The sequence below is a fragment of the Pollicipes pollicipes genome, unplaced genomic scaffold (assembly GCF_011947565.3).
Source record: "Pollicipes pollicipes isolate AB1234 unplaced genomic scaffold, Ppol_2.1 Scaffold_4219;HRSCAF=4965_pilon_pilon_pilon, whole genome shotgun sequence".
NCBI lineage: Eukaryota > Metazoa > Arthropoda > Thecostraca > Pollicipedomorpha > Pollicipedidae > Pollicipes > Pollicipes pollicipes.
Genome location: NW_023596448.1, coordinates 22,829,415 through 22,855,587, shown reverse-complemented (window position 1 = coordinate 22,855,587; position 26,173 = coordinate 22,829,415). Strand labels below are relative to the sequence as shown.

The following is a 26,173-nucleotide window of genomic DNA, read 5'->3' as shown; positions in this document are numbered from 1 at the left end:
TCGGGCCGCTGTTTGCCGACGAGGCAGTCGTGGCGCACGTAGACGATTGACGAGGCGTACCGTGGACAAAATACTTTGATCCCCGAAAGTATGCACGATCAAGTACAAAGTTTGCGTTTCTGCTGCTGTATGCAATGCGCTTCACTTATGCATAGATCAGGTTGCCTCATTTCACAACGTGCTTCTGTGACCCGAAACGACCAATAATATCGTGTGAAACTGAGAGATGCGAGGTTCGATACTGTGGTGACCACCCTTCCTGCCAGAATGAGAAACAGAAAACGTCATATGGTCTCAGAAGCCAACAGCCGGAAGTGTAGGCAGAGTTTCGCAATGAGGGGTGTGAGGGAGTAGATCTTAAAAAATTTCCTCGGAGAAAACTGCTAGCGCGCTACAGGAGCGCAAATCTCGTACATCGTTGAAACTGTGCAATGCGTAACATTGCATGGTTTCAACTAATGCATTCTCACGTGTATGCGAGGATGAAGCCTCACAGGATAAGTTGGGGGAGGGGGAAGGCTGAAAAGTGAAAAATAGTCCAACCCTCCGCAAAATATGCCAATAAACAGACGTCTCCCGAGATGTGACCCACTTTCCTCTAAAAGTTAGGGGGACTGGAGCCCAAGTTGGGAGAAGAGGGTGTGTGGGGGGGGGGGGGGGGCGGAGCCCCAAAATGAATGGGGAAACTACATCCCTGCGTGCGTATTTTGATTTTCAATTAGTGTCATTCAATCGTACATACATAGTGCAGCTAAAGCTTAATAAGAGTGGGACACACGCCCTGATTACTCCACCCACCACACAAGGTGAGGTGAACACGTTGGTCACATGTTCATCTATGTGTGACATGAGATAAGCGAGGTGATAACAGATATGATAGTTATCAAGCGACAATAAGAAGACAACTAAACCTAACCTTTTGAATGCATACAGGTACATTTTCCTGCATCCTGCAGCTAGTTAAACGTCTTTGTGTCCGCTGGTTATCGGGGGCGAGCGCCAGTCCGGATAAAATTGAACTCCACCCCATCAAAGATGGACGCAGTAAGGGCTCGCGTCCGAAGCCAGGTAGCCGACTGCTCACCTTCAGTCACCGTTTCCCGATGCGAGCGCCCCCCCCCCCCCATCCCCCGTCAAAAATTGCACCTTTGTTGTGCATTTATTGAGCAGTTTGTTAACTTTGAGACGCATCTGTCCGTGGCATGAGGCAGGTTATAAACTCTGCAGATTGCAGTGTTGCGGGGCAATGGTGTTGCAGGGCTCGGTTGCAGGGCAATGAATCAAACAGTTTGTGTGCAGGTGCTGTGATGACAGCTCCTGGAAATTGGTCCAGGCTGCAATGAGTCGTTCGCGAAGGAAGTTGGCTTCCCGACAGCGTGCTGCATCACCTTCAGTTAAAGCTTTCATTAAACATAAAGCCGGGTTGGCCTTCGGCCTCGCCTCAATAGGCTAAATGTGTTACGCTTCGTGCTGTTGTTTTTGAACCTAAAAGGCCTGGAAACATCTACATGCGTGGATCACAAAACAATGGTCTCTGGGGTCGGATACCGTTCTGGCCAACGTCCGACCCATCGCCGGGACACCAAAGCACCCAGGATCTCCAGCTGTGCACCGAAGCAGGAGGCTATCGAACCAAGGAAGCGTTCGTGTCGAAGAGATAATCCAACCACGCAGGGTCTCATGACACAAGCTGGGAAGCGTTTGTGGCTTAGAAGCTGGGAAGCTTTTGTGGCTTAGAAGCATTAGTCTGACCGATGGGCAGCCGTTGGACGAGATAGGTGATGGGCGGGCAGGAGGCATCTCAGCGTTCTTCTCCGAGATGCTTAACCGGCAGCAAATCGTGAACGTTGACGCCCTAATGGGTGCCCACGGGCTGTTTTGATAGACGAGACCCTGCAAAGTACACCGAAACGACCAATGAACCCGGAATTGATGCCTGGGCTGTTTCGCGAAGCGCGTTGCTGTCTGGTGAGCAAACAGCAGGCTCAGGATCCAATCATCGGATCGGATACAGCATGCGGGCATCTGTCTAGAGCTCAGGGTGGTCTTACTCTGGAGCCGATATTTCTGGAAGACCGACGTCGTCGCCGGTCGGCGAGATTCACAAAAAAACAAGCAATATATCTTGAAGACTTTGTCCTCCACGGCAGCTCAGTGTTTTACGGTGCTTGCCTTTCGATCCATCCATCCGTGGCGGAGTGGGATGCAGTCGCTTTAAGCGCTCGTTGTTCCCCCAGCTTGGAACGAGGCGTGCGAGCGGTGGTAGCAGCCGCCCAAGAGGACAGGTGACATCAAAGGGAGGGACGGACCGTGCCGAGCAATGCAGCGCGTTAAACTTGAAGCACGAAATTCTGCCGCGAATCTGGAATTTTACGATCGGATGGTGAGGTTGAGACTCCCGCAACAACCATTGCATAGCCTGGTTTCTGACCGATCCAATCGAAATGCTTAGATTCAATATATCTAAAAAAATCCTCTAACATCTCTGACCGAAGATGCGTAGCTTTGTAACCATTTCTAAACGAGCAAACGAACCTGAAGCCTAGTGGCTACAGATCATATCAGTATATCAATAAGGGTCAAGAGACGAGGGGCAAATAGGGCTAAGGCTGCTGTAGGTCAAGATGAGGTCACCACGCCGAACAATTTTGTTTGTTTTTTCCTTGATTCACATCACCCATCGGATAGGGCGAAAGGATAAAACGAGCTTGTTTGCGCCCAAATGTGTGCACGTGCATGTTTGTTAACAGATAGTGGGAAAACATAATTAAGAATATTATAGTTAAGGTGCATACCGGGGTTTCGAAACGAAATTAGCACACCGACAGACGTTGAAGTCTTCATTTGTTAAAGCACCATGCATAGGACGGTAACACGTAACCGATCTGATTCCCACCAATTTTTCGGTATTTGGAGCCTGGCTAGTGGCAAGCTTTGTACCTTTGTGCACATTATGTCAACCATTAAAGAACATCTTACTCAAAGTGAAGATGATCATCACCATCATGATCTTCACCATTACCAACAGCCATGATAAACATTGTTGATAGTTTAAGCTTCAGCGTTGCGTAGCAACCCATAACAAAGCATGTGTCTCAGAAATCATTGACGAACCGACCAAGTCGGTTATCAGTGATGTCTAAGACTTAACCCTTACTGTTCAGTCGAAGCCAACCATAGTTCCTAGTTGTATCCATTTCCAGCAGATCGGCCCTCATTGGGCATCATTTTCTGATCCTAATTGAGCTGCCTGCTACTGTTAAAATGCACTGCTGATCTCTGTTCATCCTCTTTTGAGCTTCGTTTGTACTTGGAGACATTGGCTAGTCCCCGCACCGGTCCAAACCGAACCACAAAAGGCAGTCCGGTCAAAGCGCACTGTAAAGCCTCACAAACTGGTCTTTGAAAGGACCCTGGCCCACTCGTCCCACCAACAGCCACCTTAAACGCATGCCTGAGCAATGTGGACGCCGCAACGCCGCAAACGGCCTCTTGAAGCGAGCGGACCACGCCCAGTTTCATTCGTCTGCTTACACCGCCATTGCGGCCGACGTTCACTAATGGCTCACAATGCACTGGGTGTGCATTACTGTTCCTAAGCACAGTCAACGAATGGTGGGTCTGTGTGGCGCGCGATGGCACGGCTCAATGTCTGTCGCCACCATGTATGACGTCATCTTCGCCACTTTGACAGAACAGAACGGCCCGCGCCCAGCTCCATTCGTCTGCTTATACCGCTATTGCGGCCGGCGTTCACAGCCGAGCCATCAGCTCCCATCACCGCTAGGTGTGCATCACTGTTCCTAAGCACAGCCAGCGAATGGTGGGTCTGTGTGGCGCGCGATGGCACGGCTCAATGTCTGTCGCCACCATGCATGACGTCATCTTCGCCACTTTGAATGGGTCTTTACAGATGTGTTATGCAGCTCAGTTTAAACATTGCAGTGACAGTCTCTGTCGCTAGTCTTTCGCGGCGATGTGACTCTGCTGACACAAAATCAATTGCTACATCCTCACCTTATCCTATGGCCCGGTATTTCCAAACTGTACCATCTCTTGTGGTGACGCTGTTTCATATGCCAAAAGTTTGATGTGGTCCTAAGGTCATATGCCCATTTCTCATTTCTTCTTGTAATTCATGACAGCTATAGAAAACATCTGATTAAAGCAGCCATGAGTGACCACTTCAAGAAATTTGGGGCAAATAATCGAGAATATGGAACAAAATAAGCCCATTGCGTGCCTTGTGGCATTATAATTTGCCGTATGACAAAACTCGGCAAAATACAGCGTAACCAACGGCAGTGAAACGGGGCTCGGCGGAGAAAGCGATGAGGCATCTGCTGGAGCGGGACTCCACTCAATTTCTAAGCAAAGACATCGTGTCAAAGTTCTTCCTAATTGCCGAGCACGCGCAGCCTGGGAATTACACTGGTCAAGCCATGCACGGCATGAAGCAGTGTAAGTTAAATGCTGCTTGCTGGTGGGCGCATCCGTTCCTAAAGATGAAACGAAGAACGATACATCGGTAGAAAAAACTTTCATTCCTTTGAGTTCCACGCACTTATCCACTATTAGTTTCCAGCATTGGGTAGTACGAAAAAAGAAAACCCATAAGGAGTGTATCAAAATACTTCGTGCCAAATTTGTTTGCCAACTGACCGCCACATGAGATTCCAGCATGCAAAATATAAGTGCCTACCTTGCATTACAGCTAGAGGGAAAAAGTGATCTAGAAACTTGCACCACATTATCCAGCGCTGACTCCTTTAAAACCTAAAGTCTTACAGAAATACTTTTTTACACTGAGGTAGCGTCTCAAGGCCAGTTTTGGCGGCGTGCTTAGATTCCCTGAGCTGTCAGTCAGGTATATATGAAATAAGATCACAGCGTCGCCTGATGACACGTAGTTCTGATCCACCAGTTTACGTGTGAAATGTCTTCGAATTAAAACGGTCCGAATTTTGAAGAATTGCATGTCTTGCTGCTAAAACTACAAAATTTAGCCAAGGAGGGTTTTTAGCAGAGCGAAACCAGGATCCAATTAAGGATTTCGTGAGTTTGGGGAGGACACTGCTCCAAAGTTTTAATGTAAAAAATGGACTTCAGCGTCTCGCAATCACAGAATTTCCTACAAGGCCTATGCCTAAATGTCTAAAAGCCGGTGCCTAAAACCAACGTATGTCTTCAATTTACTTTTCTTTATGTATTTACCGCACTTTTGTGATTGCCGACGCACACTCATTCGCATACTAATTCATAAATAATCTGGATAGGGGTGGGAGGTGTTCCCGGCGCCCCTCCTATTGAATATTGCGTGAGCACTTTCGGTCTGCTTAATTCAACAGCGTCCAGCAGGTAAAGTTCTCAAGAGGGTACACAACAGCAAGCACTTAAGAGAGTTCGGCAGACGAACAGATTCATCGATGTAGCACTCACATGATGTAGCTATCGCTCGGATGTTGGTCGGCTGTGGCCCACTAGACATGGTGCGTTCCTGGCTCCTGCGCGCTCCATTAGGTGGACACAATTTACGTATTCAAGACTAGACCGAAGTATTCTGGATTTGGAAGTGCTTTCGGGGGAGGGGGAGGGAATGCCGTCAACGGGGCGGTGCGCTAGTCGCCGTTATGGCTTTCAGGGTTAGTCTGACGTGATCGAGGTCACAGGATGCTGAATCAGGAATCTGCTTCGATAAAAGACAACATCGGACGAAACAGGCGCATGTGGCGGAAGTGCAGCCAAAATTATGCAGTCGTGTGGGGATGTTATGGGGATAGTCAGTGATTTGGCTGAGCAGTGGCCATACCAGCAATGCTTACATAGCATTCAATTAAACGTTGGCGCATTACCTGAATTGACGAAGTTGGTGACAGCAACGTGCGCTATGTGAGGCTTACTTTAATCCCTTCCTTTTCTATTGCATACTCCTGACTTAGGACTTTTACCCAAATGTCAGCGAGTGACGCACATAGTTCTCGCATTATGGCCGCGAGTGTAACGATCCTTACTATGCTTCGTAAAAATACCAATGGGTCCATCAACTGTAGGTGATTTATAGTTGCCCGCAGTCTGCACTGACTACCCGAGGACATGCCGGGGTAACTGAAGCGCCCCGGGAATGACAATAACGGTGCTGAGTCGTTACCACGAAATGGTGGTGGACAATCAGCCTGCTGAAGCGCCAGCGCCAGTGCCGGTTCCAGCGGAACGTTGCCGTTGCTGAACCGGTGTCCCCGATCTAGACGAGTGCCGATACGGGTCAGCTGATCGCAGCCTTCAGTCCCGACACAGTCAAGGACAGTCAAAACAGAGGCCAGCGCCGCCGTGGCTCCAGCACATTGTCAGCGAGACAACAGAAAGGATACGGGAGCCAGGGGAAGGGGGAAGGGGTAGTGTGACAGCTTGCCCTCCCGGCTTAAAAGCTGGGCGACGTCTCCCACCTTGAAGGGCCTGTGGAGCGCCCATTCTGGTATGTCAAAGACGATTCTGAACTGTGAAGGGATTAGGCAAATCCTTACAAGCTCATTCTGAGCTATTTAGGATCCAGTCTGACCACAAGAGAGCGCTTCTGAGCCTGTGGAGAGTCCATTCTGACCTGAAAAATTATTGACTGCGGAGGGCCCACCCCGGCCTGAAGACGCTCATTCTGACCTGTAGACGACGCATTACTGACTGGCGGCCGCATTCTTGCCTGAACAGGACCCATTCCGGTCTTTAAGAGGGCCCATTCTCACCTGCAGGGGGCCCCATTATGACGTGCAGAAGACCCGTTATTAGCTGCGGTGGATCCATTATTGTCTGTGGAGGGTCCCCGTTCACATTCTGGCCTGTACATGGCTCATTCTAGCCTGTGGAGGGGCCCAAGCGAGCTCGTAGAGGGCTCATTATTGACTGCAGTTCCCATAATTCTGGCCTCTTGAGGACCCATCCTGGCTTGTAGAGGGCCCATTATAGACTGAGGAGGGCCAATTTTAGGCTGTGGAGGGCCCATTTTGGCTCGCAGGAGTGCCTATTCGGACGTGTGGAAGGCCTATTACCGATTGTGGAGGGTCCATCCTGGCATGTACAGTCGCCGAATCAGCCGTATAAAGGGTCATTATTGACTGCAGAGTGCACATTCTCTCCAGTAGAGTACATTGGTGGCTATGGGGGGCTCATTCTGGCCAGTAGAGAGCCCATTAGGATCAGTATAGGGCCCATCATTGACTGCGGATGGCCAGGGGGCCCATTCTCACCTGAATAAGGTCCATTATTGACTGTAGCGTCCATTCTGGCCCAAGGAGGAGACTTTATTGACTGTGGAATACCCATTCTGATCTGTAAACGGCCCATTATTGACTGGGGGACCCATTCCGCCCTGCAGAAAGCCCACCCTGGCCTTTAGAGAACACATCCTGCTCTGCCCTTTATGACGTGCAGAGGATCCGTTATGAGCTGTAGAGGGTCCATTATTGACTTTGAAGGCCCACTCAGACCTAAACGTGGCCTATTCTGAACTGTAAAGGGGCCCATTTTGCCTGGTGGAGGGCCAATTATTGATTGTAGTTGCCATCATTCTGGCCTGCAGAAAACCCATTCTGTGTTGTAGAGGGGTTCACTTCTGCGGAGCGCCAATTTTGGCCTGCAAAGGCCTCATTTTTATGGCTAGAGGGACATTATATCGACCATGGAGTGCCCATGCTGGCCTGCTGGAGAGGGTCTATTTCAGACATCTAAAGAGCCCATTCTGGCATGAGGGCCCATGCTCACCCATGATATAACGAGGGCCCATTCTGACCTTATTTTATAGTGAGGGTCCATTACTGGCCGTAAAGGGCCCATTCCGGCTTTGTATCGAGCCACTTTTTAATCCTTAGGGTCCCGTTTTGGCCATTTTGTGTTTGCCCCCCCCCCCTCCCAGCTTGAACATAGGTTCCGCGCCCATGGACACCAGGGCCAGTCTAAAGAAAAACCATGTCAGTCTAAAGAGTGTCGACGAGGAACGAAACAGGGACATCCGACCGGGCCGAGAGATGTATTCCAAGTCTCCAGTCTCGCACAGCACTCGTGGCAGGTGAAGGCAGCCGTTGGTGTGACTAGCTCCAAAATAATCGACCGTCAGCTGGGCGAGGGGCGAGTACCTCGGGGTGACTGAGGGCCGTGGCCCGAGACGCGCCCTAATACAGACCGGTTCGAACGTGTCACTCCTTTGTATGATAGGAGGAGGAGGGCTTCGGTCCCACGCATTTTCCCTCCTCCAGGGAAGCGTAGGGAACCGAAGCGACCACAGCAAAGAGCGCAAAGGCCTGGACATGCGCGGAGAGAAAATTTAGAGGTGCGACCATTGCAAGGATAGCATGAACAGAATAGTAGGGTTGATTCGTGGTAATTGTATCTGCTGCTTGCCACGGGGGCTTATGGTCGTCAAGGTTATGAAGTTTACGACTGGATGATTTACTGCTCTTTGGCAGGGCCATCCTCGCCATCTCTGGCAGCTTCGGCTGCACTGGCCTGAATTACATGTGCGTATAAATTTTAGCGAATTAACCACGATGCTGCACGTAGCTGAGTGTCCATACATGATGTGAACGCCGCCACATGAAATGTCGATATGACATATCGCGAAGTGCAAATGTCAATGACTGATCAGAAAAATGCACTTTTGCACACACACACACAAAAACACTCCTATTATTTTTTCTGTGCTGGGCGGAGAGATGCAAATCACAAGAATTTAAAAACAATTCCTCTGTTCCTTGATTTTTCGTCTTCACGGCGTTGGTCAGAGCAAAAATGCTGGAAATTCGTATTTATTTTCTCGACGCCGATGGCAAAGAGGCACTCAATGGTTTGAGCAGACCACGCACGGTACGGCTGGTTGGCCGTGTGATGTCGGCAGGCTCCGTTGCAGCCCAGTGCAGCCGATGGGTGGGCGTCAGGGCACGCGATGCTGCGCGGGGCTGAGCACTGGGACGATGCTGCTGGACGAGAAGAGGTCCAGAAAAGTTAGTACCCCGGCGATGGCTTGGCATAGGGGCGACGCACCGTCACGGAGAACAGGCGATCCAGACCGCGACATCACTGCAGCTGGAGAGGCTTGAGTCCGTCTTGGGGGGCACAGGTCCCCTCAACAGCTGCTGTCACCATTGTCGATGAGGAACGAAAGAGGGATGTCCACAAGGGCCGGAAGTGGTATCCCAAGTCTTCAGTCTCGCACAGTGTCCGTGGCAGGCAGAGGCAGCCCTTGGTGCAGCTGGATCCCAAAATAATCTACGGTCATCTGGGCGAGGGGCAGGCGCCTCGGGGTGACTGAGGGGCCGTGGCCCGAGACGCGTCCTGATACAGACCGGTTCTGACGTGTGTTTCCTTTGTATGATATGAAGAGGAGGGCTTCGGTCCCACAAGGGACATGAAACCAGTTGAAGAGACACGAAGCAAGTCTAAAGAGACACCAGACCAGTCTGAAGAGACACCAGGCCAGTCTAAGAGACACCAGCCCAGTCTGAAGAGACACAAAGCAAGTCTATAGAGACACTGGGCCAGTTTGAATATCACGGCAGGCCTGTGGAATCGCAAAATAATAGTTGGGATTCGAGTTTATTGTGGCCAAATGATCATTCGTTCAGGACTCTTGGGATTGTCGGCATGCCATCTATAAGGCCGGGTAGTTTGAGCACATTTTGGGTCACGCTCCCTCGCTTCCCTGAAGGGAGCGAGAGGCCCTGCGGGATCAAAATTCCAAATACACCTTTGACCGTTTAAGCCACAAAAGCTTTGTGCCCATAAATGTCAAACAAGCTGGTCTCCCAATGTATCAAAACAGAGCCTCGAGCCTTCAAGTTCAGGAAAAGATCTCCCGAGGCTAAAGTACGGGGCACCAAGCGCCGGTCTCACAAGCGAGATTCCGGGTACGCCTGTGCAGCTACGAGAGCTATCTAAACAAGACACTCCTGCCACTTATGTGTTAAGATAGCACTCGTCTTGTCTTGTCTTGGCGGTTCTGACGTCTGTCGCAGTGCTTACACGTACCGACGTAACCACCACTATGGTTGATGGGCTCGGGAACACAATAACTTTTAGTCGGACTGGGTTATTGTTGGGCTTGGGCCATGCCAATTAACGCCAACACAGGCATGAACCTGAGCTCCAACATTCGAGGAGCGACTACGTCCACGTCTGCACCTAGGCTAAGAGGGTGGTATGGTAGATTTGGCAGAGGCCACACTAACTGGCATTGAAATTAGTCTAATTTTAACTGTTTCGATTGAAAGATGCTCGTTCCGTCACGCCAAGTATTCTTAACATTTTCTGCTGCGAGCGGTCTCGCGCATCCTTATTAATGTGACAGCAAAGTAGTGGTTATCATGGAATAGCTATCTTACATAAATTTGCTTACTTAAGTTGGGGATATAGTTGCTGGCACGTAAACCACACAGATTTATCCTCTCATGCAGTTGAGGCGCGATACTCAACTCCGCCTGTCATTCGTATTCGTGTAAGAGATGTTTCGGTCAAGAGTAAAGTCCTTCTCTATGCATAGGCTCACAGCAAACTACGTAATAAAAAACTAAACGTTATCAGTATTTTATGCATTTTTGAGATCAATTCTGTTGCATTTCTGTGATGAAAATTGTTTTAAAAGGTGCTTATTTACAATACCTTACAGAATTAGCTATATTAATGAATTCATATCTAGCTTTTCAAGTTTGAGCTATTGAACACGTAAGGCCACATCAGCTGGGCTACGTATTTGACAACAAATCTGGTTGGCGCATCTAGTACATATATTGCGCATAATTTCTTCAGCGTGTGGAGTTTGTTTGTGCGACTTTAAGCCTTGCCTTAAGCATATGTCTGGCACATGAGATCGGCAGGGGTGGCAGGTGACAAGTTCGCGGAATCACGCCACTCTACGTTTTATCGTGCATACCCTTGTAGCCCGGCATTCTTAAATTGTCAAAGTGCTAGTAAAAGTCAAGTAGTTCAACCAACTTGATACTCCCACTGACATGCAAAGAGACTTTCAGACATTTTGATCAGGCTGTCATCCTAAATTATTTGATATCAGAGACAGAGTCTTGTTTCTGGAAGGCAGACAGATCAGTACTGCAGAAAATATGGTTTTGATGACCATGATTGCAAGGGTTGCTGATGGTTTACCATTGGCAGCATCAATCCAGGAGGATGAACAGGTAAGAATTTATCCTCTGATGAATTAAGTGTTCATCACAACAGAACTTCATCCTCTAATCAATACTTTCCCCTGTCCATGTTTGTTTTCTTTTGGGGGGAGGGCTGGTTTTGTACCTCATTGATAGCATCATGCCAGGTTTTTAGACATCATCTCTGTGCTCCCTTCACTCTATTCTGCCAAAACCCATCCACTGTCTCTGGACACTATACACATGTGTTTGCTAAACCCCTGGTTTGTGTGCTTGGTCCAGACCAGAAAAAATTGTGCTGAATGCTCACATTCCTTTCACATGAAAATTGTGTTCAATGTGTGTTTAATTTATGTTCAATATATATTCTGGGAGGTAGGTTGATCAGATCATTTTGCATGCAATATTTGTGCCTGTTACACAATTTTTCATAGCTTATTTGTCACCGTAAAACATCTGTGGTGGAAATGTTTTAATAACTTGAAGATAAGACAATAATGTGTGCTATATGGAGTGAAATATTGGATCAGTCAATATGTAATGTATTTTGCTTGATGCTATCATATTATTAAATGATGTTTTTTCAGGCTTGGCAGAAACTGAATGACACAAATTATGCATCATTAGGCCTGGCATAGATGCTATGTCATCCTATGCTAAGTGGATCCACCCTTATTCTCAGTTTGTACATTGCTTCATTTGAGCAAAGTATTTGAAAGGAAGCAATGCTGTAGTGCATGCTATTTTGGGATTGGTCAATAGCTACCCAAAACTCTTATGAGTTTTGAATGAAAGGAGTTAATTGCTGACTTTATGTAAAGATGAGATTGCAAAATATAATTTATATTTCCCAAGAGACTAATGGATATACAAATCAAATTAGACAGAACCTTCTGGGGGTGCCCGCAGCGTAATGGTTACACTGTGCATCTGGGAAACGAGAGGTACAGGGTTTGATTCCCCACAGTGCCCGCCCTTCCTGCCAGGGTGAGAGGCAGGTGACGCCACATAGCCTCAGCAGCTGAGTGCATCATAGAGCCCCAATGACAGACAGACTGACAGACAGAACCTTCTGTATTGATATATTTCTGTAATCAAAGTTTGTACCAAGCAGTGCCTTTTGCATTAGTCCTGGCCATTACCACCCACTTGTGAAATTCCAGGATGACAACAAAACCTTGTGTTAAGTTTGAATTTGATCCACAAAGTTTGTCAGAGACTCTGTCAAAGTCACAAAGTACCCTCTGACACCACCTAACCTGTAACAGGGCTGCTGAGAGAAATTTGGGATGCATTGTTTTTAATGTGATGCCTTAATGTCTCAGAGGACAGCAGTGGGTACCATTAGCTGAACGAGCACTATTAGCACGGTGGTAAGACTGCACATCTTAAAAAAGCTGTAGCTACAGGATGTGACCCCCAGCAGTGCCTGCCCTCCCTGACATGGTGAAATGCAGATGATGCCATATGACCTCTCTGGCCTGTATCATCTCTACCAATGCGTTCATTTGGAGTTTTGCTCAGTTGTCAAATTGTGTGCCTGATGATTGAATGCAAAGCTGTGACTCCTTTTGTTTACATAAAAATGCTTGTGGTTCAGAAGTGGGCTCCCATGCCCTGGTGTAGGCCTCTCCCCCTGTTCTGGCACTGGTGTGAGTCAGTAACATCCCCTGATGTCCTGCCTCAGACCGGACGCAACATCCTGGACTACCAGAATCAGGCCAAGATGCTGTTCCGGAAGCTGACACCGCAGAGTCCCACCCGCTGCTCCATAGAGACGGGACCCTATCTGTTCCAGTGAGTACTTAGGCGCTCCACAGAGAAGGACACCTGCTTGTTCAACAGCGCACCCTAAAGCCGAAACCGTCATCGCACACACACACCCACCCACAGCACACGCACACGCGCGCACGCGCAAGCGCGCGCGCACGCACACGCGCACGCATACGCACACGCATACGCACACGCACTCGCACTCGCACACGCACACGCACACGCACACGCACACGCACACGCACACACACATCATGGAAACGGGCGCGTGCTTATAAGAATGAGTGCTCACAGACTCTCTCATTATACTCCGTCCGTCCTTCTCATTGATACTCGGGCGCTGTGCGGTGTAGAAGCGGGTCCCATCCTGTTGCAGTGTGCACCCCGCTTAGTTTCATAAAAACGGTATGGTCGGCTTGCTGCGAGACGGTACGTGCATCATTTACTACACAAACCGGTAAGATTAAGCGTCCTGGGGTCTCTGTCAGCAGCCATATCTCCGTGCAAATCAAGTAAACCAGCCACTCGTATTACCTGCTGCTAATTCCTAATACGGAACCGCGAGGCCATTCCGAAAGATGTCAGTGGTTAATTTTCCCGACGTGAATTTATCCTTAATCAGCCATCTTCGCTTATGCAAACGGCTTTTGGTCGCTGACGCAAACGGCGCAGCCGCCTTGATATATTGGATCATCGGTTACGGCCTCGCCACCTCAGGTTCTGCCGTCTAGACGTATCCGGTAGCGTGACTGATCTGTTCGTTGCGCAGCTTTGAATCCATGAAAAGCGTGACGTCAGTGGGAATGTTATTTTGTTATCTCCTTACAAGGTGTGCTTGCGCTGTTACCGTGAAATTTGCATAATAAGTTGATGTTTGTGGATGAAGTTAATTACTTTCGTGCGACTGTTCTTTCTTTGATAATGAGTCTGGGGAAACCAGAGGTGCGGGGTTGGTTTCCCCACGGTGCTCACCCTTGCTGCCAAGGTGAGATGCAGGCGACGCCATATAGCCTCAGCGGCGGTTTGCGTCGTAAAGCTCCGATGACGACGGCTCTTTGGGACCTACACCTACGGAGAGAGGCTCTTTGAGCCCCCCCCCCTCCCCCATTCCCTCCACCCTGGGATCTCATATTCGACTGTGGAAACGGTGGAATCGATAGATCTGGTCGCAAGCGTATTGACGATGCTAAATTTGCCCATTTCCGGATAAAAAACAAACATTTCAGCAAGGGCATCATCGGCTTAAAGTGGGAGGCAAGTTACCGCAAGCCTGAGTGTCATTGAGTTCTTGATAGCTCCAAGTGCAAAACACCGGCCTCAGTGCAAGTGACTGGATCATGCCTACTGCCTACGCGTGTACTTACCTGCTGTACACTGGCCCGCATGGTAGCGGTTTTTTAAAAATCGAAACGAAGTCGGTACTGAATATATCATAATTTGAGAAGTATCGAAGTGAGCCGCGTGTCAATGTGGTTTTAGCGATAAAACGTTATGGACGTTATCCAGGATGTCCGTTTTGTGTTCTTTCATGTTACGTAGATACAGTTTGAACATCATGGTAACGTTTGCATTTTACTCTGATCATCACTTTAACTCATCGTAGTGCAACATAAAGACTCACCGTGATGTAATACGCCATTAACTTTGCATCGATGTTTGCATCAGGTAAGTACAAGATAACAATTTCTAGAAAATGGCCCTCCGAAATCCCAGCGAGACATGCCGTTAGTAAAATAAGGCTCTTTGTGTTTAAGGATATGCTTAAAAGGACAAACAGGAAAAGTCTTCATGTTTCATAACCCGGTCTCAAACGATTCGGAAGCTACAGCCCAAAAAAAATAACGAGGGCGCTTTCCGGCCCACGAAAAAATACGTGCAGTCATCTCCACGGCTGCGGCCTTTGCGTGCAGTGCTCCACTTTGGTGTTTGTCTTTCAGAGCAGTAAATACAGAGGCGAGCTCTTCATCACCTGTGTTTCGTTCTGCGCTGAATTGTCACCAGCCGTGTTGCTGCGATCGGCCGCAGTATGTCACGCCTGGGTCAACGTTTTGTCAGCTCCATTCCTCAGCTGAACGATGGCAGGCTTGCGAAACTAACTGACGGCGACTACTGTGTCTCATGTTGCCGTGTTACGCGTCTGCGCCATATTTCACTTGTGCACTGTGCATGCGTGCATGCGTGCACTGTTGGTGCACCGCGCAGTCGCCTATTGTCATGCGCCTATGGGAGGCTCGCAACGGCCGCCATCTGAGAGCTATGTGATGGAGCGCTGTATGGGAAGTGCAGTGCACTTGGCGATGAGTTGGCTGCGAAGTGCGGCCCTGCTGCAGCTGATTGACTTTTGAGAACAAAGGAACATCTGCGGCGACTGTGTGGCTAGTGTGGGAATGGATGTCTGTTCCATTTACCCGAGTGACGTTTGAGAGCCCTGTGCTGACGTTTGAGAACCTTGTGCTGACGTTGGGGAACCCTGTGCTGACGTTTGAGAATCTTGTGCTGACGTTTGAGAATCCTGTGTTGACTTTTGAAAACGTTTTGCTGACGTTTGAGAACCCTGCACTGACGTTTTCGAGCCCTGCACTGACGTTTGAGAACCGTGCACTGACGTTTGAGAGCCTTCAAATTTGTGACAGGTGTGCCTTTGAGTGCTCCTACCGTAAACTAGTGACGTCATTGAGGTTTGAGACCCGCAGACAGGTCAGCGGTGGGTGCGCTGCTGAGGCGCGGACTTGTGCCCGGTACTAGACGGCTTGTGAGAATCTAAAACCTCCAGCCGACCGGTCGACATTTGAGAGCCCTGACCCTTCTCTGCCCCCGTTACCGACCGACGGCTGAGAACGGCGGACCCTCCGCCTCGGCATGCTGTCGGCCGCTTGAGAACCGTGTCGTCTCCGCCTCAGTTACCTGATCGACGGCGCTGTCTGCTACCTGACGCTCTGCAGCCGGGACTACTCCAAGCGGCTGGCGTTCTCATACCTGGAGAACATCGCGCAGGAATTCCAGGCCCAGTACAGCCGCCAAGTGCACACCGTCTCCCGGCCCTACAGCTTCATTGAGTTCGGTGAGTGCTGCCAGACAAGGCGGCAGGCTCGAATCCTGACGCCGGCAGGTTTTTTGGTTCGAGTCCAGTGGTGTGAACGACTAGGGAGGTCTGGGGCGGACGCGGGAACGGTGCATTTGTGTTGTGTAAAGACAGATTGCTTGTCGATAGACGAATTTCGGCGAAGTGTGGTATTCAGGACCACAATCAGATGGCTAATGAGGAGTGAGTGAGAGGTGTTCATAAAGCCTCAGGGACCAGGGGGCACTCACAGAACTCATTTAGCCGAGCCGGAGTGACTACCGAGTGTGCACGCTGCGCAGCCCCAAGACACTTGCCAGTGCTGACATTCGGCGCGATTGCAGCGTCACCAATACAAATGTGCGAGGCTGATAAAAAGGCAGCCGTTCCCGATATCATAACATATCATATATCATAACTGAGAACACAAAAAGTGAAGACTGAAGAGCATTGCTAGTTTGTAACTGTCTTGAGTCATCAAGGTTTTTGGCGACGTGCGCGTTTCGACGCTGACGTGTATTACCCCCTTTGGCATCAATTTATCTCCTCGGGCGGCGGTTTGCGGCGGCCGCGATCCTTTGCGCTCCAAAGTGGCAGCGCACGCACTTCGGCGCCGACACGTATTACCATTTTCACATCATTTCACCTCCTCTCGGGCAGCGGTTTGCGGTGACCCAGATTCCGCGCGCGGCGAAGTGGCTGCCGTCTCGGCTCAAGCCGACCCATCATGTCCGGGCCGGCGGGCGTGTTGAACCGTAGCCCGACCTCGCTCCGCTCCCTGGCCACGTCCGAGAGTCCATCAGCGCCGCCGGCCGTCGGCCGCCGACAGGTGGCGCCACCGCAGCGTCTGGCGGCAGCCGGCCGGAACGCGCCATTGATGGGACGGAACGGCCCCGCCGGCGGCCGCGTCAGAGGCGGCTGCGGAGTCCGATGTCGGATGTCCGAAGTCGGATGTCCGGAGGCGTGTCCGAAGTCGGATGTCCGGAGGCGTGCCCGAAGTCGGATGTCCGGAGCGATGCTCACCGTGGATGCCCTCTGTCGGTTGTCCGGATGGTGGTGCTCTGCGTGGAGCCCGGCCGGCCGCGGATGGTCCGCGGGCGGACGGTGTGGAGACGGACACTGCACTTGCAGTCGACCTCACGTTGGACGCCGTCGCCGTGGACTCGGCCATTGACGGCCCGCCCTCGTGGCGTGAGTCGAACGCAGCCAATCAGCGGCACGCACAGGGTCGAAAGCCATGGCACGTGCACGCACGGCCAATCAGACTATTGTGGCGTCCCAGCGCCCGATTTTCTGAACGATCGGCGGCGCGGTTTTGCGTGATCGCCGCCGGCCCGTGACGCCCGCCGATCCCATCAGCTGCATCCGCCGGTAAGGTGCACGGCGCCGCAGGCAGGGCTGACGATCAGCCCGGAGACACGGCCGGTGTTGAGGCATCACGGGTCGGGTCCGGCAGCAGACGACAACAGCTGCTGTTGCAACAACTGCTGTCGTGATTCGAGGCTTGCGGTATGTGGCGGCGATGTCTGTGTGGGTTTGGAGCGCGGGGTGGACGCGGGGTGGACGCGGGTCACGCCGGGTCACGGCCTTGTCCGGCTCGACGCTGCGGCCGCCTCCAGCTGGCGGCAGGTGTTCTCGATCGTGCTCTCATCTGGCCACAGCCGCGGCGACGACCGAGGCTCTCCGGAAAACCCGGCGGACGCGATGGACAGCCGTGGCCTGCGTCATTTTCCGTGGAACGTGCCGGTGCTGGCCAACAGAGGTGTGATTGAGTCCCGGCCTACGATCTGGGATGTGGCCTGGAGTTAAATGGAACGCATTCGGCCCTGTTGCGATTATCGTCTGACCCGGGGGCGGCGTCTCAAGCAAGCCGTTCCACGACAGCAACACTTAAGCCCGGCTGGCGGATAGATAGATCGGTATATATGCATGTATGGGACAGTCCGTAATAGGGCTTTCGGATTTCAGATTGGAGGACGACTGTTGCGAGCGAACTAGAACAGGGCATGCCCACAGATGGCGACGTACTCAAACTTGACACCTGGCGCATGCACGACAGTCGGGCATGCAAAAGCTGCGAAAGGCGCTGTTTGACAGCAGTGGAAGTGAGGAAGGCCGCGCTGCGGCGGGCAAGGTTTGCGAACGGCAGCACGCCTCATGAGTGGGGCGGCATCACTGAGTCTGCGCGGTGGTTCAGGAGGTCAGAGTGAACTACGGAGCATCCTTAGCAGCTGGAAGAGCGTACGGCAAATGATGACACGAGGCTGATGCGGCCTGACGCGTTCGGGCAGGCGTTGGATGCGCCGATGTCTCGGCCGCGCCGTCCTCCCCCACCCAGCGTAGCGTGTTGAACGCACGCCACGGACGCACCGCGATGCCCTCAACCCTGGCACCTGTCCTACGGCCCCTGGCCATTACATTCTTCACCGCCAGCGCGAAGCCGGACAGGTATGCATCGCCTCCTGTCCGCGCCGTGCCGTGCTAGCCCACGGCCGCGCGCCCGACCGACGTGCGACGGTTTGCAGCCTCCGGCGGCACTTTGCGGCGCCTTGTCCAGCCGGCCACTGAATGGATGCGGCTTTTCAGCGGGCTGAGTGGTTCTGGGGATCGGGCTTGACAGAACCGCCTCAGCCACGCGAATAACTGCCGTAACCGGCGTGGAGAGCGGTTCGTCGTCAGACCCTGAAGTTCAGCGCGGCCGTTCCTGGACGTGCTCTGGACAGATACTCGCCGATGTGTGACAAAGGAGCGCTGCCTGTCGAGCGGCCGGCCGCTCGGCCGGAGTTCCAAGCTGCGTGTGGTTCGGAGAGCCTGAGGGAGTGGCCAATCACCGCCGCCGGGCGAGCGGTTCGCGCGGCCGCAGCCGACAGCGCCACGCTCCGTCTCCGGCAGCCGAGGGCGGCCGCTGTATACGCAGGCGGAATCTGCGCCTGTCAGCGCGTGTTTGTCTGTGTGTCGACCGGTCGGGTTGTTTGCCGGCGGCCGTCCGTGAGCAGGTGGGCCACCGGCCGGCCGCCGCCGGGCTCGGCCGGGGCGGCACGCAATCCCACCGCGTCAGCGCCCGCGCAGCCGTTGCTCTGTGCTCGGGCCGCCGCGCCGGCAACAGGGCAGGCCCTGGTCATTGTTCGATTCGATTTGACTGGCCGCACCCCTCGAGCCGAGTGGGGCTGGATTTGGCCGCCTGCTTATCATCTGTGTACTGGGGCCGTCTTTGCCTTCTTGATGAAAACATCATGTCGGTGACCGTTGGCAAAATGGCCGGAGCAGCGAGCACGCTCCGCAGCACCAACACCGTCGGTGAACATCGTAATTGAAACGACTGCGGTCTGAGTGTGGGCAGTCCGCGCATAGGCAGATTTCTTCTGCACATGTTCTAGCCATCACATGCAATGCAGTATTTCGATGTTGTGTCCATTCATGCGCGTGTGAATAACGGCGATTAAGGTCAGAGTTGATGGATGGTTTGGCTTTGTTGCTCTATTTTAACTCTGCATCGGCGCAATACTCGCAAATGCTTTCACGTGAAGAACCGTAGCTTCAATCCCAGAAATGTGGTAAAATCTGAAATAACTTCAAGGTAGTGCGCTTGGTAGTGCTGTGAAACAGGTCAAAGTCATCACGTTGGTCGACCCTAATGCTTGACGTTTAATTCGCCACCCGCGCCGACAGGAGTAGTGACGAGTCTAGCGTAATCACTTGATGCGACACTCAAAAGCCGCTCCTTTAGAATTGAAGTTGTAAAATACATACTATCCACCCGATTTTGCATGACCTAAAACCGTATATTTACTGGTCAAACCAAATAAATGCATGATATATATATATATATATATATATATATATATATATATATATATATATATATATGTGTGTGTGTGTGTGTGTGTGTGTGTGTATACACACATTTTTATATGGCTCCGGAGTACACGTCTGTGCGGTATGACGTGCTCGATTTGACCTCCGTTGTCTGTAAATTATCGTTTGTCGCCTACGACCCGCCGATCTGCAGCGCACGCGGCCAGCGAGGGTGGCTGAACGGGACCAGGCCCGCCCCTGCTCCTGGGGAGAGCGCTCAGGGGCCCAAGGAGCGGCGCCGTGGCGGTGCTGGTGGTCAGAGGCGGTCGCGACAAAACGGCTGCCGTTGGCGATAACGCGGCTGTCACGTGACGCGCTGGTCCCCGGCGAGTTGTGCCAGCATAGCTGGCGCGGAGACCAGTCCCCGCGACAGAGCCCCCGCACATGCCGTATCTGCGCGGACGCTGCCGAGAGAGCCGAAACTTGAGACGCTGATACTGCGCGCATTATTCCTGAGGAGGGAACTCGGCACATTGGCTCTCGTGGCGGCCCCGTTACACCCTGAAGTTGGAGGCTGATGGCCGCTGATACGGCGGTGTGAGGAGGGCGCGCCATCTGCCCCCCCCCCCCCCCTCCCACTCCCACTGACGTCATGGCAGTGCCGCACCGCCGACTGCTGACGCTCAGCACCGCTATCAGGTGGCGTTTGATTTGCCAGACGGCCCCATTCTGACGGCTCCTTTGTTGGTACCCCGGCGCAAAATACCGCCACGGAAAGAATGGTCCGCAATTGGTTCCTGCTCGAAAGGCCCGTCCAGAAACGATGCAATGCTTTGTGTGGGAACAGGCGTGGGGCGGCAGGCAATGGGGAATGCGGTTCAGGCGCCTCCAGACCCAGCCGCGACTCCCATGAGACCCCGCGGCGCGATGCTTGACTCTGACACATCGGCCAGACAGCGACTATCGCTTTGCGCCATGAATATTCCGTAGGGCGGCGGGCGCCATCGCCGCAACTCGAATGTTCATGAGAATTAAGCGCCATCTCCTGAATAAAGGGCGACAACGGCTCTTCCGAAGGCAGGTGGGCGGATAGAGGTCGCAAGTGCCGCGGCTGGTGGGACATTTAGCTGGGAATGGGGAGGTGCGAGCGCGAGCCGCACACTTTGTGTAAATATCCCGGTTGGCCGTCGGCCATCGCGGCGCCGGGCGCGGAATAGCGCGGCGATGTGAGCGGCAGTTGTCGGTCGTGTCGAACACTCATCCCGCAAGGACGGATTCTGCTGCGGATCGGGTGTGAGCCGTCAGTCTGTTCCATCGAAGTTCGATAGTGGGGTTATGTACGAAAACGCTATGGGGCTTTGGACAATGTCATGCATTTCATTAGTCCCGGTTTGGTGCTTAACACGCGCCCGGGTGGGCGGCGGGATACCCTTTGCTCGGTTGGGGGGTCAATCTGACCCCCCTAAGATTTCGGGAACTAAGAAAGCTAGAGACACCAAATGTACAGGGTGTGTTGACCTGTACGTGAACTCACTTAGGTCAAAGTTTCAGCTTCCTAGATCATGACCCTCAGGTAAAAAAGTCAAACAAGGTAAAATTCAAGGTTTGTCTCCATTGTGCCCCCAGAACCTAAATAACCGTTTCTAAGCAAGAGGTCACATGCCCATTTAAGGTCAGTGGCATTGTTTGACCATTTGAAGGTCACGGTGACCAAAATCATGCAAGATTGCTCTGAGTTTCGCATTTGAATAAGCGACAAAGATTACGCTAGGCAGTATGTTCCTAAAAAACAACGTTGACCAGGGTCATTTCAGGCCAATGACCTATTCTGACATCTGAGAGGTCCATGGAAGATGTATAATGCGGTTCCCGCTCTTCTCCTCTCTCTCCTCTCTCTCTCTCTCTCTCTCTTCTCTCTCTCTCTCTCTCTCTCTCTATCTCTCTCTCTTCTCTCTCTCTCTCTCTCTCCTCTCTATCTCTCTCTCTCTCTCTCGTCTTGTCTCTTCTCTGTCTCTGTCTCTGTCTCTGTCTCTGTCTCTGTCTTCTCTGTCTCTGTCTCTGTCTCGTCTAGTCTCTTCTCTGTCATGTCTCTGTCTCTGTCTCTGTCTCTGTCTATGTCTCTGTCTCTGTCTCTTTCTCTGTTCTCTGTCTCTGTCTCTGTCTCTGTCTCTGTCTCTGTCTTGTCTCGTCTAGTTCTGTCTCTGTATCTGTCTCGTCTCTGTCTCTGTCTCTGTCTCTGTCCTCGTCTCTGTCTCTGTCTCTGTCTCTGTCTCTGTCTCTGTCTCTGTCTCTGTCTCTGTCTCTGTCTCTGTCTCTGTCTCTGTCTCTGTCTCTGCTCTGTCTCTGTCTCTGTCTCTGTCTCTGTCTCGTCTCTGTCTCTGTCTCTGTCTCTGTCTCTGTCTCTGTCTCTGTCTCTGTCTCTGTCTCGTCTCTGTCTCTGTCTCTGTCTTCTGTCTCTGTCTCTGTCTCTGTCTCTGTCTCTGTCTCTGTCTCTGTCTCTGTCTCTGTCTCTGTCTCTGTCTCTGTCTCTGTCTCGTCGCTGTCTCTGTCTCTGTCTCTGTCTGTCTCTGTCTCTGTCTCTGTCTCTGGTCTCTGTCTCTGTCTCTGTCTCTGTCTCTGTCTCTGTCTCTGTCTCTGTCTCTGTCTCTGTCTCTTCTGTCTCTGTTCTCTGTCTCTGTCTTCGTCTCTCTCTGTCCTCTGTCTCTGCTCTCCTGCTCTCTCTCTGCTCTCGTCTTCTCTCTACTCTCTCTCTCTCTATCTCTCTCTCTCTCTCTCTCTCCTCTCTCTCTCTCTCTCACGCACGCACGCACGCACGCACGCACGCACGCACGCACGCACGCACAATATCACAGTCTCAGTCTCAGTCTCAGTCTCAGTGCCTCTCCTCCGATCCTCTCCCTCTCTCAGCTTGTCAGCTCGTGCCGAATGACCACTAGCTGGGCCGGTCTTGCCTGGTCCAGCGGTCGATACCACGGCAGCGCTCAGCTCTGCAGTCAACAGTCCGTCGTGACGACGCGGCTATTGCCCGTTACCAACAAACTTTGTGAGCCTCACCAGTTAGACGGGCCAACTGAAAGTTCGGTTTTTGTGTCGTTTTTTTTTCATCTGAGGAGCAGCGAGGCAATGTGCCATATCACCGCTTATTTTGCTGGGTATGACCGGCATCCGCTGTTACCTTAGCCGCCTGAGGAAAATTGTCACCTTAATCACTTCCAGGTAGCTTATGCGGTGACCGACTGCTGCTGCTCTATAACACGGATCTGCCATCTCACCAAATTGCATTTTATTGACATCGCTTCCCGCAGCGATGCTCTGAATGCTCGGCGTTTTGATGAGGGGAGCCTGTGGATGCTGGTCACGAGCAGTTTGCGAGGATGCCGATGGTGGCGCTGCCGTCGAGCTGGGGCGCCGTAATGCGTCACGTTCAGTTTGTATGGCAGTTGGACACGTTGAGCAGAATGAGAATGTGGTGAGCCGCGGGTCAGTACGTTCAGTTGGCGTTTGCTGGCAGACGAGGGAGACATCAACAACGGTGTGCAATGCAAATGAATTGCTTATTATGGCCTGTTGCGCCGAAATTGGTCAACGGCCTTGTTCTGTATTCTGTTGTATGCATTGTGCTTAATACGTACCATCCATGCGGATGTGGTTATTATGGTCATTCGCTAGACGTATACACTGGGATGATTCACATGGGAAAGAAGTAAAAGCGATGCATAAAAAACTCATAAAGCACGACAGCGTTATGCGCAGCCCATTCATGAGTGGGAGTGGTTCTTTGAAGAGAGAAACCTGAGGTGTTCCCTACTAAACAATGCTAGATATACTAACAAAAACTTTGGTGACCTGAGCAACATTTTTAGGCTTAGGACCACGTTGTGTACTGAGCAGTTTCTAGCAGTAAAAACTGCTAGAAAAAACTGCACTTTAAAGAAACTGCCTTTGACCAGGTGATCTTGTTCCTTGACTCGAGGTCATATGTCGACCCTTGTATTTTGTTTACTTTGAGGTTATATCTCCAAAGGTGCTCTGTATGGTGGTTTCTTGTGTGAGTTAAAAACAGTTGATCTTACCAATTTACACATCCACAGATCCTGCCTCACACTAAGTGCACATACCGCTGCCTGGTTTGTGACTGATATTCTGATATCGTCCTAAAAATTTGTTGGTTGGTAGAACACGTTGTGGAGGATGACATATATATATATATATATATATATATATATATATATATATATATACCGGCTCGTTGCCTTTGAAAGTTAGTGGCAACAATGTAGATTGTAAGCATTATGTACAGTTTTGATATTGACTAGATGGTCGCCTGAGTTAAGGCCAATCGAGCTAGTTTTGCTTCTTTCAGTCACATATGCAACCACACCCTCACTCAAAGTATTTATGCCCGTCTTTTAAACCGGATTTTTGACAACCATTGGAAATGTACCTGATTTGTCGCTTATTTCGAAATGGTTGACCTCGCTTTGACCTGACCCAGCCCACTTACTTGTCACGGTAGACCTGGTTCAAACAGTTATGCGCTATTTAATTATGCATGGCAAAGTAGACGGAATTTTATCACTTTGGCTTACTTCACTCCAGAGTTATTTGGGAAACCCGCTGGGGAGGAGGAAGGTTAAATTGACACACCAGAACTTTAAGAGTGCTTGGTTAAGTTTGTGCGCTGCATCAAAGGCATCATGCGTTTTTATAAGTCCAAGCAAGTGCCACAAACAGGCAGTTCAGAGAAGCACAAGTCCAACGTTAGCAGGGTTTTTGTTGAAAGTGACTACATCCGCACGCTGTAACGGCTCAAAACGCGCTGATGCAACTGCGACAATCCTGACAATCCTGGCAAATGCGACAATCCTGACAATCCTGGCAAGTGCGACAGTCCTGACGTGCTGCACAATCCGCTGGAACTCTGCCCGCCAACGCGTATCTTGGAGATGCCAACACAAATAGCTCAGTTATGGGTCTGAATTGTAATTCAGTCGTTTAACTGTTGCATTATGAAGATATACTGTCACAACGTAAGACTGTTGGATGCGCAGAATACGTAAGTTTCCCTTAAATGGACGTTGAGTTCAACCGGTGGGTGCTATGGTATTTGAAACTGTGCTCATTTTGCAGCTGTCGTATTCGCCGGAAGCATCCGGTACTCCTGTAAACTTTAAACAGTGCATTCGTAGCTCCAGCAAACAGACCGCTGCACATGCGATATGACTGACATTGTGTCAAAATACGTAACAGAGATGTTTGGGGCAAGTCGGAAAATTTCACCGATCTTCTTCGAACCGTTTCGCAAAAACTAGCGGAAAACCCGAGTGAGGCCTTTTGTCGGTCTCAGGGGACACTGGCTGCGCTCAAAAGGCGTTTCTGTCGTTAAGGCCTAGATTGACCCTGTCGTTCTCCGTTCGTTGTAAAACATCTGGCGGAGATTCTGGTCGGGTGGTGCTGTGGGTACTCTGGAGAAGGCAGACCGGGTGGTGCTGTGGACACTCTGGAGAAGGCAGACCGGGTGGTGCTGTGGATACTCTGGAGAAGGCAGACCGGTTGGTGCTGTAGATGCTCTGGAGAAGGTAGAGGCTCCGGCCGCGGAACAGGCCGGGAATGTCGGAGCTCTCAAGTATATCACGCGAACTGGGCACGCAATCAGAATGATGTGCGTCGGAGATCATCTGCGCGGCAAAATTAAATATGTTTTTGACTAAAAGTGTTTTTGTGTGGTGACGTTCCCTTACCCCGTCAAACAGTGACGAGCGGCGAAATCACAAATCTGTCACGTCGGTTGGCAATATTTTGTTGACAGTTGAGGGATGGATTCTGAGAGAAGGTGTCGCTGAAGGAGGGACAGGCAGGCGAGGATGCCGCGGCACTCACAAAACCGCGAATTTTGTCCTCAAACTTGCTACGGCAACTTGTTATGTAAACAGTATCCCAGAGAAGAAAAGAGAGCCTCCATCCGAGCCGTGAGCGCTCGTGGGCGCGCTTTGATTTCACAGCCAATACCTGAGTGCCGCCTGCGTACTGCACTACGGTTGCGTTAGCGGCGGAGAGGATCTAGTCGTTCGCATCAGGCGGCAGAGAGCACGCCCGAGGGGAAATTCGTGGAAGCTTCTTGGAAAAGGCACAAATCCGGCGGGAAGTTTTACGAATCCCATCGAAGTAAGTGAAACGTATCCTCTGAGTATGAATACGCAAAAAGTTTTGGAACCGAGATATACTTTCACTGAGAATGGGTGCATGTCTTGTACATCAGCGTAGCGGACGGGATCCAAAAAGTTGCTTAAATCAACCACGTTCCCCAATATCAAAATCCCATAGTCTGCCTCCAATGCCGTATGTGATGCCGTTAGAATTCCTTTAATCCCAAGCCACCCCCGTGGAATTCTGTGGACGA

General features: G+C 51.2%; 1 protein-coding gene across 2 annotated transcripts in view; it reads left to right on the top strand.

Moving 5' to 3' along the window:
- The first annotated feature begins 10,782 nt into the window (after nt 1-10,782).
- Nucleotides 10,783-26,173, top strand: part of LOC119095554 (vesicle-trafficking protein SEC22b-B) — a 54,812-nt gene continuing 39,421 nt past the window's right edge. The window contains exons 1-4 of one of the 2 annotated variants that reach the window (XM_037218407.1): nt 10,783-10,865; nt 11,010-11,174; nt 12,832-12,941; nt 15,818-15,978. In XM_037218407.1, the coding sequence (XP_037074302.1) occupies nt 11,100-11,174; nt 12,832-12,941; nt 15,818-15,978 (346 nt within the window). In that variant the 5' untranslated portion in view covers nt 10,783-10,865; nt 11,010-11,099. The other variant, XM_037218406.1, reaches the window with a different exon arrangement.